Below are 16,466 nucleotides of genomic sequence, written 5' to 3' on the forward strand. Positions count from 1 at the left end.
GCTGAGTCCAAAAAAGGCGCAGCCCCCAATAGTCCCCCAATCCCTCCTCCTCAACAAGCCAGGAGGCTCCAGGAGATTCCAGGAAGCAGGCAGACTCAGGGCTCTCACCAAGTGGGAGGCTCACACCCAGAGGACAGCGTGAGGAAGGCAGAGGCTGGCTCTCTACTGCCCAAAGCAAAGGAAACACCTAGAAAGTCTGGCTTGGAGAAGAGACCTGTGCCCAGACAAAGAAGTTGTTCTGCTCTTCTCACAAGGCAGGTGGGCTAGAGACCACCTTGGAGATCCCTCTGCCTCTAGGAAGCACACCCCCCATGTCTACTCCTATCCTCCCCACCAGTGTCTTCACAGCCTGTCCAGCTGTACCTCCCCATCAAGCCTCAGGGTCTACAGTCAGAGGTCAGGTGTGCCTAAAGTAAGCCTATCCAGAAATCCTAGCAACCTTACTATGAAAAGCAAGGTACTGGAGTAGGAGACAGGAATGGCTGGCTCCTTCATTCTGTGAGTGCCTCTCCTTCTGAGCTGGGCTCCCCCCCAGCAGCTGGTGAGGCAGAGATGCTATTAGCAACCTTAATTTGCTTGGCTAGATTGTATTTCCAAGAGCCCTTTCCCCATGAGCCACTAGCAGGAAGGAAGTCAGTAATTCAATCTCAGTTCTGCTCCTTTAATGGCTCCTCTGCAGAAAAGTGAAGCCACACCCCCTCCCATACCCACAACTCTTTCCCTACCACCTGGGCACAGGCCTGCCCCTGTACACTCACCCCCAAGCCAGAAGGCAGGCAGCAAGGCCAGCCCAGTGAGGGCATTACAGGCTAGGCCTGCCACCAGGCCAGGATCCTGGGGTAAGGGGCCAAATTGGCACAATTACTAAGTGGGAAATCAAAGTTCCATATTTACTCCTGGTGAAACATCAACACTCCCTACTCTGGAGCCAGAAAATGAGGACAGTGACTCACCTCATACAATATTTGCCTATGTGCAAGTCGTATGCCACAGCCCTGTCTCAATGGGCACATGTGACCAGGAATGAAGTAAGGGGCTACAAGGGGGGAAAGGTTGCTTGTCAGTCCCCTGTCTTCTCAAAAGGGTCGTCAGGCTGACAGAGACCTCCCTCACAGCCATGGCCCCATGGAATCTTTCTCAAAAACCCTCATGGACAGAGGCCCCATCTCTGCTCACCACTCTTCTGCTTATTCACGCAAGAGAGAACAGAAAAGCAGGAAGATTCTTACGAAAAATAGGTCAGCTGCCTCTAGCAGACCAGGCCAACACCCATTGGCAGTGCCCCTGGGCAATGGGTGGGGGCTGACTATAAGCTGCCTCTCCCACCCCTGCCTCCTCTCCCACCTCCCCAGGGACCCAGCCCCTTCTCTGTTCTACACTATGCCTGGATAATGGCATCTGATGCCACAGTCCCCCTTTTAGACAGATAGACCATTTTCAGTGTCCCCATAAGCTCAGACTCTGTCCTACCATTTAAGTTTTCTCTCTAGAACCCCAGCCATCCTTTAATGTTAATAACTGCTGAGCTGCCTAGACTCAGGTACAGAGCAAGGGGATCAGAAAGCAAGGAATATACTGAAGCAGTAGTCTCACTGCCACCCACAGCACTAGGGGAGAAGTGGCTCCTACCTCATGGCTGCACCTAACTACCTTGCCCTGCTGCAGTCCACATATGTGCACATATATACACAGGTGCTTGCACACACACATATAACATACAAAAGGCTGTACACAAACCTGTGCACATATATGGGAATACATATACAAGTACAGGTATACATACAGTTATATATACAAATGCACACACATACAGGTATGCATACAATGCAGGGACACATTCAGATACACACACACACACACACACACACACATCTGGAAGTTCTCACCAATTACAGATCTTTTCATCATTGAAATCCATTCTTAACAAGTTGCTTAACACATTCCAGCAAGCAAGCATCCCAGCAAGCAAATGGAAGGAGACTTCTCCCTAGGGACCCTGAACCCCAGCCGAGAAGGCCATAGGATGTTGGGGAAGGAGACTCTCCTGGAGAAGAGAACTGGTTAAATCTCAGGCCCTGCCTTCTATGGGGTTTATCACCCACCCCCACATCTTCAGCTCAGCAAACAGGAAGGCTATGGGGAAACAAGCCAGGATCCAGCAGGGCTGACAAGGAGTGGGCCAAGGGAGAATGCATACAGAGGGTCAGCCTCTGAGAGCTGGCACCTGGCTGGGGAAAGGGCAGAGAGGAAGGTATAGGAGGGAGGGCCAGAGAGAGAATAGGTTTCAGCATTTCTCAGAGAGGCAGTCTTTGCTCCTCAGGTAACCAGATTCTAGCTTTCTGTCTCAGAACCATAAACATGAAACCAACTAGGACCTAGGACCTGACAACTCCAGAGATTGGCATATGTCAAGCTACAGGCCAACAACTGAAAGCTCGTTCTTCCCACTGTCTCTTGACCATCCCCTTTCCAAAACATGGCCTCCCCAGCTTCTCCCAGGGTACAGGCTGCCAGACACACCCCTGACTCCAACATATATGCACTGGGGACATATATACACAAACACACCACACACACACACACATACACACCACACACACACACATACACACACACACACACACACACACACAATGAACACTTCCTGGGCCAAGACTTCTCATTTGATAGGACCAGTGAGGTTTAAACCTCCTCTCTCCCATGTTCAATGCCAAAGGACAAAGCATAGGTCAAAGCCAGGTACAGAATAAAGGGCACTGGTCCAACCACCATCAAGATCTGAATCAGAATCCCACTTTATCTGGGGATACTGGAGGCAGGAATAATTCAACCATAGAATTTGTGGCAAAGAGGGGAGGCAGCCTTGAGAATAAAGCCCAGACTTCCTACTATGTCTGAGGTTCAGAGTGAGCCAAGCAAGGCCGAGGGTATTCCCACAGTGTGGAAACTCCCCTCGACTTGCTAGGCAGACATCTGGGATGAGAAACTATGCCAATAGTCCCTCTCTTTTCCTCACCCTCCCAACCTATCCACTGACCTCAATCACACACCACCAAAGTCAAAAAGAGAAGTCTATCTCCATATTTGTCCCATATCCCTGGGTTGACCCAGTCCTAAACCAACATGGCTTGAGGAACCCATCCCATTTTACCCTCTGCCCAAGCAGCCCCTGCTTCAGCCAAATCCTAGAGTGGCATCCAAATGTCCTTCCAGTTTAGGGATCTCCCCAGAAGTCACCTCTGTCAGGCAGAGAATAGCTGAGCTCTCACAAGGAGTCCCACCAGCACCCCAACATTGGCTGGTGCTGCTCACAGGAGGAGACACCCACTCACTCCAAAGGCTAGGTTTTGCATCCTTCCCTAAGCCTTTGTCCATTAACAATTGAGCTCTGCAGACCTTTAGAAGGATTTCCAAGTAGCTCTGAAGATTGCACACCCTGCACATGTCTCTGGATGCAGGGAAACAAGAGGCTCTGCCCAGACAAGGTCAGTCCATAAAGGGATCTCCAATTCTGACAGAGGCAGTCCCCTTAACTTCTCCCCAAACAGTCCCAAAAGGGTCCCAAGTGGACCAAAGAGGAAAAAGTAGAGGAGGGGCCAGGAATCCCAGAGATATTGAAATTATGTTAACATTTAATGAGCACATACTGTATAATATATAACAGGTAGCCACTTGTTTCTTTATAGCACTAATGTTTGGGGGGAAAAAAATACTATAAGCTCGTACTATTAACCCATTTTCCACTGAGGCAAGTGACATTTAGAGAGGTCAAGCAATTTGTCCAAGGTCACAGGGTCAGCAAGTGGTAGAGCCACATCTTAAATCCAGGTGATTTAACTCTAAACCTAGGTCCCTAGCCACCATACCTAGAGCCACTATGGTAAAAAGACCCTGAGACCAATAAGGTATCCCTGCTTTCAGAAAGGGGTGCATGCCAAACCATCTCAGACAGAAGGACCTCTGCACTCTATAAGAAGGCATAACCTAACCTTCATGCCCAACAACCTGAAATGTTGAGAAGTTCTTCCTGTCTTGACATTTTGTGTGTTGCTGCAATATAAATCCATTTGCCTTTATTCTGTGCATAAACTTTAAAAAAAAAAATTTTTTTAAAGTCCATTGCCCCTACCCTGGCTTAGGTTTAGAAGCTATATCAGAGCCTTCCTTCAGTGTCTCTTCTATTCAAAGATCCCAGCACATCCTTTTGTGCTTTCAGCGACAGTCCCATAGCAGGAACATACCAAAAACTGGAGGGGAGGAGGATGAGGACATAGGAAGACTACAAGGAAACAGGGGAGAGGATGAGGATGAGGCACATATTCTCGGGCATAACCCGAGTCACCTCACCTCCATTCTCAATCCATAAGCCTTGGCAGTCAACCTAGACTCAGTTTTCCCACCTGACAAATGGAGAGTTTCAAAACTATTCAAATAAACATACCACTTGACTAAATCATCCTTCCCTTCACCCTTCGCTCCTTCTGTTTTCAGACGTCCCCCTCCCAAGTAGCATAGCGACATATTCCATTCCAGAAACTTTCTTAAATCACCCTCCCCCCGCCTCAACACACACACACACACACACACACACACACACACACACACAGGCCTAGACAAGGAGGCGAGAAGACCCTGGAAAGGACGCCTCCCGCAGACCCCTTCTGCTGAGAGTGGGTGCGCTGGTTGGCGGGTCTCCACCGCCTACTTCCACCTACAGACCCGTTCTCTCCAGCCGCCATCTCCTACAGGCTCTGTGAACTTGCCCTCAACCAGGTCGTGTGTGCGCGCTGAGAACCATGAGCTCAGAGTCCGGGCAGCCTCCAGGCTCCGCTTCTACTTCCATACAAGGGCTGAGAGCCGGGGGTGCCACCCAGAGGCTCGCAGGTCGCTCTTCCGTCTCCAAAGCAAAAGCCCGCGCGCTCACGCACGCATCACCCAACACCAAGGGTTCCCTCTTGCTTCTTCTCCGACTCAGAACAGAGAAAGCAGAAAGAGGAAAATCCCCCACCCCATTTTTGATGCATTAGTGGGGACATCTCCCGCGTCGCCTTCGCCCCTAGAAAGCTCTGCCTCCTAGCTAGGGAGGGCAGCATGGGGTCGTCGCAGCTGCTACGCGCTCCCGGGAACTTTTGCTTGGCCGGGACCCAGGTGCGGCTAAAACCGGCGCGGGAGACTGCCAGGGCCAGCCCAAAGCGGGCACTCCTCTGCTGGGTTCATCAATTCTCTTCTCACTAGGTGTCTAAGGACCCCCGCCCCAGCGAGTGATCTGACCTCCAACTGCCAAGCTGTATGGGCAGGAGGGGCGTGAGCTGGAGCGGTAGCTGCCCGCAGGGCCGAGAAGCCTGTCTCTTAGACGTGGGTGCAGAGTCCCAAGCCTCGGTGTCGCGCCTCTCAGTAAGAACCCCTCAGTGGAGCAGTGGCACTGCACCGTGCTGGAGCGTGCTGCGGACTGCCTGATGACCTGCAAACTCCCCAGCAGCCAGAGTTAGGAGAGCCACTGCCTCCCCCAAAGCTCGAATAGGAGGCTGCTCCAACTAGAGGCAACGGGTTCGATGTGCCGGTGTGGACCATAGGGCCCAAGGTGAGCGAAGTCGACCTCGATTCCAAAACATTCTTTCCTCAAGTGCCCGGTAGCCTATTTGCTCCAGCCCCTTCTCGCCGGGGTCCTCCAGCCCGCGGCCCCCAGGCCCTCCCCAATAGTGCCCCGAGGCGCGCCTGGCCAGAGCTGGAGCCTCACCCGCAATAAGCAGCGGCGTTCTGCGGAGTCGGGGAGCTAGAGCCAGGAGCAAAGGGCTGAGAGCGCCGGGAGGGGCAGAGGAGGGACGCTGCACTTCAACTCACCTTGAGCCGCAAGACCTCGGGTGCTGATCACACTTGCTATCAAAGTGGCCACATACCAAATCATAGTACTACCGCGCCAGCCAAGAGCCTCATCCTATCTCAAAGTGCTCTCGCACCCGCACACTTCTCGTGCCCGAGCGCCCGTATCTCGCCCGCCTACGACCCGCGCCGGTGCTTCTGCAACCCGGGCTGCCCGCTCTCCATCCCTCCCTGGCTCAGCTTGGCTCGGCGCGCAGCCTCCCCGGCCCCAGCGCAGCGGCACCTGCACTACTAGTGGAGGCAGAGCACAGCCAGTTCTACGGTGAAGCCTAGCCCGGCCTCTGGGCCCGCCCCCGCCGCCTATTTATTGGTCTGTTTTCATAAGTCTGCGGACCGATTGGTTAAAAGATCTGCCCGTTGCGGCGCGAAGGAGGCGAGCCCATTTCAAGGTGCGTTGAAGTGTGGCGAGCATAGAGCCGCAGAATCATGCGCATTGCCTGGGAGAAGGCGTTGTAGCGTCTTCGCTGTATTCCGTTCTCTCTTCACACTGCATGGCAAGTTAAAGGTGAAAGAAGAGCTAGCTTCTCGGGCTGGCTAACGGGACCGTAAGAGTCTCAATTACCCCTGACAAGTCTGAGGGGATGGAGCCCCCGCCCACCCAGGGAACCCAACATCCGGTTTCCATCCAGCAAAAAGCAGTTCCCGGGAGAACCATGCTGATTCAGTGATGGGGAAACCCTGGAGCGGGCAGCCTGGGGAAGCTCGGGAATGTCCTTCGCTGGAGATCTTTTCCAAAGAGGTCACGCGCTGTCTCCCCCACCCCCCCTCCTTTACACACACAGACACTCTTAGCCCAGAGCGATACACCACCTCCACCAAACGTGATATCAAGTTAGGCTCCATCCAGCCTGAAGGCAGGGGGATGACTAAAATGACCTCTAAAAGTCGCTTCGATTTTAAATGAGTCATTGACTCAGCTGAGGCGTGTCATAGACCCCTCTAGAACACAATGTACACACTGCCACCCCCAGTGCCGGTCCTCGTTGCTCATCATTACTAAATCCCAACTTTCAGTAATAAAAGTTTTTCCCCCTCTCCTAAATAAACGCTGCTTCCTCCTGCACATGATCCCACCCTTCCCACCTTACTCAGTGCCTAGCCACCTCTCAGCAACTTGAAACCAAGATGAATTTGGGGAGCAGTTTAGAGGCTTGGGGGTGGAGAAGACCCAGAGAAAGGGAAGAGCCTCTTATTCCTACAGAGAAAAATAATTACAGATCTTGGGTGGTCTTCATATTTCCCAATCTTCATACTTTAGCCTCTCCTCATCCCCTCCCCCAATACAGTTGTATTTGCAGAAGGAATAAATGAGTGTCATGGAAACATCTACTACAATCACCTCACACCCAGCATGCTGAGGCTGCAGTGAAGATGTTTGTTCTTTCAAGGAGTGAAAGCAGTGGTAAGAATCACACTGCTCCCTAAGGTGGGCTGTTGGCCTAGGAAGGAAGACAAAGGGACAGCAAAGGAGAGCTCAGGAATTTCACCAGCTTAGAGCACTCATTAGCCACAAAGCCCTGCCTCTAGAACATGAAGCTTCCAAAAGAACAAGGAGACTTGCTCTTAGGAAAACACACATAGACAGAAACACACACCTTGCATAGAAAGTAGTCTTGAAGATGGAGAAACAGCCTTCCCTGAAACTTGAACTCTCTTAGCTCACTACCAGACAAGAGATAGAAAGCTGGGACCCCAAGCAGAATAGCAAATACACTAATAAAGTTTGACATCTGAATATTATCTGTAGCACCAGATTATCCGTAGCACTCTTAAGTAACCTGCTACCTACCCACCCATTCTATTCATGCAAACACACTAAAGATATATCACTCTGGGGACAACTCTACCTGAACCATTGACTTAGGTTCTCTTTCAAGACCAAATGCCTTTCTTGGGACTATGAAGTGAGCTGGAAGCTCTAGGCCTCATTGGTATACTAATTCCCAAACAGAATACCCCCAAAATAACAACTCCACCCTTAGCACAGGCACACACGCACAATCTCCCTGAATCCTAGAACTGTGAAGTCTAACTGGAATCCATTTGCAGGACTGGTGCTATAGTTTGGAAATGGTTTAATTGTGCTCACTCAAAGTGTTTTTAGTCAACTTTTTTGCTTCTGTGACTAAAAGACTCAACCAACACAATTATAGAGGAGGCAAAGTTGATTTAGAGGCTCATAGTTTCAGAGTCTCAATCCATAGACAGCAGTTTCCATTCCTTGGGGCTAGAGATAAGACAAGACATCATGGCAAAGATTGTGGCAGAGGGAAGCAGCTCACATGATGATCAGAAAGCAGAGAGTCTCCACTCTCCAGATACAAAATATATACCCCAAAGCTACACCCCCAAGTCCCACCTCCTCCAGCCACACCCCACCACTGCAGTTATCACTCAGTTAATCTCTATCAGGGGATTAATTCACTTTCTGGGTTAAGACTCTTATAACCCATCATTTCTCTTCTGAACCTTCTTGCATTGTCTCACACGTGACATTTTGGGGGACATCTCACATCCAAACCATAATACAAAGGTTCATGTGATTAGAGGCTTGACCCCCAAAGCAGCAGTCTTAGGAGGTACGGAACCTTTAAGATATGAGTGCTAAATCCTTAGGGGAATGGTCTCAGAAGGCTGTTCTGTTGGGAGCCCTTGCTAGTTCTCCCAAGAAGGTTTGTTATAAAAGAAGCAAGTCTGGCTCCTTCCTCTCTGCTTCTTGTGTTGAAATGTAACCTCAAGCCCTAACACATGTCACCATTATTGCCATCTGCTATCTGCTCTGGGGTCCTTACCAGAACTGAACTGTAAGTACCATGACCTTGAACCTTCAAAACCATGAGCTAAATACACCTCTTCTCTTTATGGAGTTAACTGTCTCAGGCATTTTGTTAAGGTAAAAAAAGAAAATTGACTAATACAAATGGTAATAATAGGATTCTTCCCCTTCCAAAACCTATAAGCAGCTCATTATGGCCTACAGGGTTCTCTAGGTCTAACCTTACTTCCTTATTCTTTAGTGGCATGAATAGGTAGGGGAATGCGAAGCATCTGGGCTCATAGCAGCAAACTGAAGAAAATGGACAGAGCCTCTATCACCATCCAAATTGGTCATATTTGCTTGGCCATCCACTTTGTCCTATTCAAGGTAGTGGTTTCTGCTAGGAAACTGAAGCTGTCAGGCTGGAAAGAAAAAAGTACACAGTATAGCTTAAATGCATAACTCATGAGATAGTTCAAAGGAACCTCTTAAAATGAGAATAACTTTCTGGATAAGTCTGTTGGAAGTAGAGTAGAACAAGGAAGTGAAGAAAGAGAGGAAAAGGAAAAATTCAGGATACAAAGGGGAAATTTAGCATCATCTTTATCATCAAATTTGTGTCAGTTGAGTTACAGATCAGCTCAGGAGAGACATGCTGTATCAACTGACAATGAGGAATGAGACCAATCAAATCTTTTCCTCTTAACATATTGTTGAGCTTTGAATCCAGGAAGGATGGAAACTCCTCCCTCACATGGACACCAAATTGAGTATTCAAAGGCAGCATAGATCCAAACTTATCAAAGGAGAAACATAACCCAACTCCAAGAACAACTCCAAGATGTACCTAGCTTTTCACTGATGTCCCTAATAAATGTGGTGCTGTATCTAGGAATGTTGTATATGTCAGGTATGGAAACTTCTGTCATCTTCTCTTAACCTCACAGAAGTGTTTTTTTTTTTTTTTTTTTGGAAATACAGAATGCTAGGCTTATTAGTTATCCAATGTAAAACCACACCTAGCCATACACCATGCCCATAGGTTCTTGAAGAACAAATGGGAAAGGTAACTCACAGGAGAGTCAAGTCTAAAAGAGAAGAGTGTCCTCATTCCTTCTTCCCATCCACTGAACAAGCATGACTCAAAAACATTAGTTTGCTTACCTGTCACTTCTAACCTTCCTCAATGATTCCAGTCTTTTTTGTAGAATGTTATTGGGACAGCTCTTTCCAGGAAAAAGAGGAAATTTTAAATCAAAGAATGTGCCCCAAATGAACACAAAAGAGTGTTTAGGACTTATATGACTAGAAAACTGTATAAGTTATCTTGTAATACAAAAACCCATCCTCAAATAATGTAGTGGCTTAAAATAACAAGTCATTTGCTTGTGCATGTATCTACAATTTGGACAGGTATGGTGGGAATGGTCCTCTACTCCATGTGGCATCAGTTCCACTAGAACATGGATGTATTCAAGATGGCTTACTCACATGGATGGCAAGTTGATGTTGGGTGTTAGCCAGGGCTATCAGCAAAGAGTGGTATTTTATCCTCATGTGAACTTCTCTATAGGTTGCTTGTGCTTACATATGACTTGGTGTCTGGCTTCTAAGACCTCACATCTGAATAGAACCAGCTGGAAGATACACTGTCCTTTATGTCCGGAGACTGGGAAGACACGTAGTGCCACTTCCATAGGTATCAAACACTTGCCCCAATTTAAAGGGAGAGGATGTAGATTCCATCTCTTTTTTTTATTGGTTGTTCAAAACATTACAAAGCTCTTGACATATCATATTTCATACATTAGATTCAAGTGGGTTATGAACTCCCATTTTTACCCCAAATACAGATTGCAGAATCACAACGGTTACACATCCACGTTTTTACATAATGCCATATTAGTGACTGTTGTGTTCTTCTACCTTTCCTATCCTCTTGAAACAGCAATATCTGTTCCACATTACAAGAAGAGTTTGTGGGATGGGAGATGGTGTTGCAATTTTGGAACTGAAAAAATTTCCATGAAAACATTTTTTTTTAATTAAAACAAAAATGAATTCTAGAGGAAATATCTAGAAAGGTATTTTAGATTTTAGCTTTTAGTCACAGTTTTCAGATAAATAAAACCTGTGTGTGTGTGTGTGTGTTGTGTGTGTGTGTGCAAGAAGAGGGAAGTGGAGAGAAAAGAAAGAAAGGGATTTATTATGGGAATTGGCTCAGCAATTATGGAAGCTGAGAAGTCCAACAACATGCCATCAAAAAGCTGAAGATTCAGGGAAGCTGGCATGAGTCAGTCTGAGTCCAAAAGCCTGAGAAACTGTTTTAAGTCCTGATATCCAAAGATCTGAGTATCTGAAGTTCTGATGTTGAAGCTCAGGAGAATGCCCCAACACTAGCAGAGATGGAAAATCTGCCCTTTCTCTGTCTATCTGTTCTATCCTGGCCCTCAACATATTGGACAGTGTCCACTGCATTTGTAAGGGTGGACCTTCTTTACTCAGTCTACTGATTCAAATTTTCATTCATTTGAGGGAAACAACCTCATAGACATACACACACACAAAATAATGTTTTGCCAGCTATCTGAGTACCCCTTAACGAAGTCATGTTGACACCTAAAATTAACCGTCATAAAGAGCTTGACATACAGTATCTGGACCTGATGCTTTAATTCAATCCCAGGTCCTGAGGATGTGCCCTTAGCCCTGATAAAATACTACACCTTTCACCTTGTGAAATATACAGAGATACCAGTCAGCATGTTTTAAAACAACTTAGAAGAGAAGAAAATAAAGGAAATTGGGTCTCCAAAATATAAAAAACTAATCTTAAGATCTGATGCAGGTGAAGTGGAGAAAAGCTCTGCAAGTTTCTCAAACCTTCTTATTATGAAAAATTTCTATGTAGACTCAAAATTTTATCCATTTAGACTCAAAATTTGTAGATACCTTGTTTGGCTTCCTTCTCTGCCAATAGTTGTTGGTCTCTTGGGCAGGTGACCTAGGATCATAAGTTGTTTTTATGGACCCAAGTAGCTATTTTAATAGTCCACCTTTCCCTCTTCAAAAATAAGTGGGTCATTGTTGCTGTTGTTATTTGTGTTGTTGTTGTTGTTGTTGTTTTGTGGTGCTGGGACTTGAACCCATGGCCTTGTGGATGCTAGGCAAGTGTTGTACCTCTGAATTACATCCCCAGCCCCAAACATTAGTTCTTAAAGACTTATAGAGTTCTCCTCCTCAGTTGCAATTACTCCTGAAGTCTTGTTGGATGATGCTGAATGACTCAAGAGACTGAAACAGTCCTTCTTGGCATGTGATACCTGTTGGGACCACTATAGGATCATTTCATGACATCTTGTCCAGATGAGTCCATAGCCCAGTATGTTAGTCAGATTTTCAAAGTACCTGACCAGAACAACTTAAAGGAGGAAAAGTTTATTTTGGCTCACAGTTTCAGAGGTCTCAGTCCAACCATGAGAATCTAAAACATGAATATCTAATCTTAAAATTCATTGCTCTGGACGTTAGGTGAAGCAAAACATCATGGTGGAAGTGTGTGGTAAAGGAAAGCTGTCAACTTGTGGCAGCTAAGAATCAGAAAGAGAGACATCAAGGCACCAGGGACAAAATATAAACCACGAAGGCATGCCCCCGGTAAAATACTTCCTCCAGCTACACCCTACCTGACTACAGTTAACACTCAGTACAGTGTTAGGACTTATATGATTAGAAAACTGTATAAGTTATCTTGTAATACAAAAACCCATCCTCAAATAATGTAGTGGCTTAAAATAACAAGTCATTTGCTTGTGCATGTATTTACAATTTGGACAGGCATGGTGGGAATGGTTCTAGATTTCTATCTAGACTCAAAATTTTATCCATTTAGACTCAAAATTTGTAGACACCTTGTTTGTAGTCCTTTCAGATTATGAATTCATAAAATGGATTAATTCACTAAGTGGGTTACAGCTCTCATGATCTAATCATTACACCTCTAAATATTTCTGCATTGTCTCACACACAAGCTTACTGAGGAACACTTTTAGATCCAAACCATAACACCCAGGAAGAGGATCTACCAGAACCACATCCATTGCGGGCATGCAGTCTAAGATTGCATAGATAGATAGATAGACAGACAGACAGACAGATAAACACACACACACACACATATGTGTATATATATATATATATATATATATATATATATATATATATATATATATACACATATGTGTGTGTGTTTGTATATATATACACACACACACACATATATATCAGATACAGCTCACCTGAAAGCAAGTGATGGATGCCACTCTTCTATAATCTGCACAGGTGTGTATGAACATGTATATTTACAGAGCAGAATTCTTTCATGCTGAGCCTGAAGTTGGAGTTCTTAAAGATGTGTTTATGGCAATGTAGTAGAAATTAAGTGATAAAGAAACCAGTTCCTGGAATTTTAGTCAAACTGTATTCATTTCTTTTCTGGCTGAAAAAGGAACAAGTCTTTCCCAAGGCAGAAAGTAGATCTATAATTTAGGATAAGCTTATTTGAAAACCAGATAGATAGCACCCTCAACTTCCTCCTCTTTCTTCTCACTGTTCCAGGTCAATTCTTAACAACCTCTGAGAAGACATGTTTCATGTTTTTGTGGCTTCATCTAGAAATGCAGAAAAGGGGTTCAATGCTCTGTGTGAAATTTGTGAACTGCCCCCAGAAACACACTACTGTCACTCTTCAGCAATTCCTCACCTTGCCAAAGACCACTTCATGGAAAGTGTGATGCTCAGGCTTCCTGGGCAACTCTGGCCCACCTGAGCATACATGTGCCCACCCATGAGTAAAGGCTCCATCAGTGAGGTTTGCAGGTACAGATGGGCAGCAGTAATCCACATGTACACACGCTGGCATATGGGAGTCTAAAATACAGCTAGAAGTCAGGTCTCTACTGGACCATGCAAGCTTTGGCCCTAGTAGGTTGTAGGTCTGGGCCATTCCCTTACAACTGAGTTCTTCCTCTTCCATTCATAGAAGGAGCAGTAGAATGTGGTAGGAACTGAAGTCTGCAGGAGAGAAGGATTTGAACATTCTGATGGGAAGTTTTTCTGTCATAGACTCCCCAACAACCAAGTTTTATATCCCTGTGATACTATATAGGAGGCAAATTGAACCTGGACTTTTATCTCAAAGGATTTCTTGGCCAGGGATTCTAATATAGCATAGAAGCTATGTAGCATGTGAGATGATGAAGTCAGAAAGCTGGCATCATTGTAACTGGCAAAAGGTTGATGGAAAAAGAAAATAATGAAGATAGTGAATTCAGTCCAGGAGCAGTTCACACTAGAAGACCAGAAATGGGAGACCAAGGACCAAGGCCCAGAAAGAATCAACAGAAGGACTTTCTCAGTGGACCAGTAGCCCCTGAACACCAATCTGAAATAAGCACCATGCCAAGCATTGTGGAAGACATAGTAGTGAAAACCACCATCTTCATCACCTCAGGAGCTTAGCATCTAGGTGGAGAGTTGAGGCTGACCACATGAACAGCAATTACTAAATTCTGTCAACATAGAACCTCAAGAGAGATAGTGGCCCTGTCCATTTTTGTTACTATAATAGAATACTGGGAGAGATTTAACTTTATAAAGAAAAGATGTCTATGTAGCTCACAGGTTTGGAGGATAAAAATCTAAGATCAGGTGACTTCATTGGTTTGGCCTCTGGTAAGAGCCCAACAATGGATTGTATTATGGTGGGAGTGAGAGAATTTACTGCAATCCAGGAAGCCAGAGAGGGTTTCAGATTTGGGGCTCATTGTTACAACTTACTCTAGTGAGAGGTCTCACAAGAACTGCCTTAATTCCTTCCAAGGGCAGCTCCCTCAATGATCTGAGTATTTCCCATGTCCTCAACAACTAAAGATTAAAGGTCCTGCCAACTTTCAACACCACCACACTAATGAGCAATATTTCAACACATGAATCCTTGGGGGACAAATCATATCCAAATCCCAGCACCCAAGCTTGATTGCAATAGACCTGCAAGAAGATGGTTCAAGTTGGTGAGGCTGAGTCAAGTCTGAGCTTAGTCGTCAAAAATTAAGAGATGGGGTAGACAAAATGAGCCTGCAGGAGAGGGAGACCACTGGTCTGCAACATGCAGAGGACAGCAACTGGTATGCCAAGCATCCCTGGTGCCTCGGCCAGAGTGAACACTCAATAAGCATTCAAGGCAAATGGATGTGCAGAGGCAATAATAAATTGACCTGGCTAGGAAGTCCGTAGCACAAAGTAGGGGTTTTTGTGTTCAGAATAGAGACTTCTGGGGTAAGTGAAAAAATACACAGTTGGGAAAGATCAGAATGAAGAGTAGGCAAATTGGAATAAGCAGATGATGAGGAGGGGTTAACTGGAGGAGGTGAGGAGTATGTTTTGTCCTTTTATGGTTTAGATATGAGGTGTCCCCATAAAGCTCATGTATGAAACAATGCAAGAAGTTTTAGAGGTGAAATGATTAGATGATGAGAATTATAACCAAACCAGTGGATTAATCTCCTGATAGGGATTAACTGAGTGGAAACTGAAGGTAGGGTATGGCTGGAGAAGGTAGGTCATAGGGTGTGACTTTGAGTTAATATTTTGTCCCTGGTGAGCAGAACTAGCATTCCCCCTTCTCTTGGTGCCATGTCCTGAGCTACTTTCCTCCTCCATGCCCTCTGTCATAATGTTCTGCCATGCCTCATGCTCAGAGCAACTAGAGTCTGCATCTGTGGAGACTGAGACCTCTGAAACCATGAGTGACAAAATTGTTTTTTCCTCCTCTATGTTGTTCTTGTCATGTCTTTTGGTCACAGCAGAAAAAAAAAAACTGACTAAAGCAGGTCCTAAGGAAAACCTAAGGTGCTCCAACAAAGCTGAGGAACACCAAGGTGGGGGCTGGAACATTGAATAAAAAGCCCCTGTAATGGTGACAGAAGATTTGTGCTTCTGCTTTGGAATTACAGTTGGATGGGCTGGGGATGGGGAGAGGGGGAAAGGCCTGGGAGACACAGCTGGAGGACTTGAGGGGGGTCTATTTCTGGCACCCATCAGACCCCAGACCTCTCATTCCTGGACCTTTCCACACTTAGCTCTCAACCCCACACAAAAGGGCCTTGTGAGTGAGTGTCGAGAGATGCCAAATGCATCTTTATGCCTTTGCTCCCCTCCCCTTCCCAGAGCCTTGGCATGAGTCTCGCTCTACCAGGTGCAGGAGACAGGAAGGGAGGGACTGGCCACCAGACAGGAGCCAGAGGTCAGAGGGAACAGTCAGCTTCCATTCCCCCTGCTGCCTCCACTCTGACCCTCAGTGTGATTCCATCATTCATCCCTTGCCCCTCTGTCCCCATCCTGATTTCACAGCCCCCCTAGCACAAGACCTCCCTTCTCAATTCTCTCCTTCTCTCTCCCTATCTCTCTCTCTCTGACTCTCTCTCTCCTCTCTCTCTCTATCCACCCCCCCCCACTTTGCTGGGCTTCAGAGTGGTACAGAGAGCCTAGAGACAGAATTGGATTTATTCTTGGAAAATGTCCATGACAGAGGGTACCACAGCAACAAGTTTCCATGGTGCTTGGACACAAGGCAAATACAGTCTAAGGAGAGATAACTGGCCTCAGAGTCAGAAGACCTGAGTCTGATCCCTGCCTCACCTCACCAGCAGCATATCCTTAAGCTGTGTAACCTCCCTTGCTGGGAATTCTAAAAATGTCCAAACATTTAATTAACTTCATCAGGAATTTCATAAATGTCCAACCCTTTAAATCTGCAGCCTGCACTTCC

At 46.3% G+C, this 16,466-nt stretch overlaps 1 protein-coding gene across 5 annotated transcripts in view; it reads right to left on the reverse strand.

Moving 5' to 3' along the window:
* Igsf9b (immunoglobulin superfamily member 9B) overlaps positions 1-6,130 on the reverse strand; it is a 59,096-nt gene extending 52,966 nt beyond the window's left edge. For 2 of the 5 annotated variants that reach the window (XR_007344701.1, XR_007344700.1), the window contains exon 1: positions 5,842-6,129. Coding sequence is in view for 2 of the 5 variants with exons in the window: in XM_048796245.1 (XP_048652202.1) it covers positions 5,842-5,905 (64 nt within the window). In the remaining 3 variants the exon portion in view is untranslated. Of the gene's footprint in view, positions 1-5,841 lie in introns of all 5 variants that reach the window. The other 3 variants (XR_007344699.1, XM_048796245.1, XM_015499065.2) reach the window with 3 other exon arrangements.
* Between the last annotated feature and the right edge of the window lie 10,336 nt (positions 6,131-16,466).

The sequence above is a fragment of the Marmota marmota genome, unplaced genomic scaffold (assembly GCF_001458135.2).
Source record: "Marmota marmota marmota unplaced genomic scaffold, marMar, whole genome shotgun sequence".
NCBI classification, from domain to species: Eukaryota; Metazoa; Chordata; class Mammalia; order Rodentia; family Sciuridae; genus Marmota; species Marmota marmota.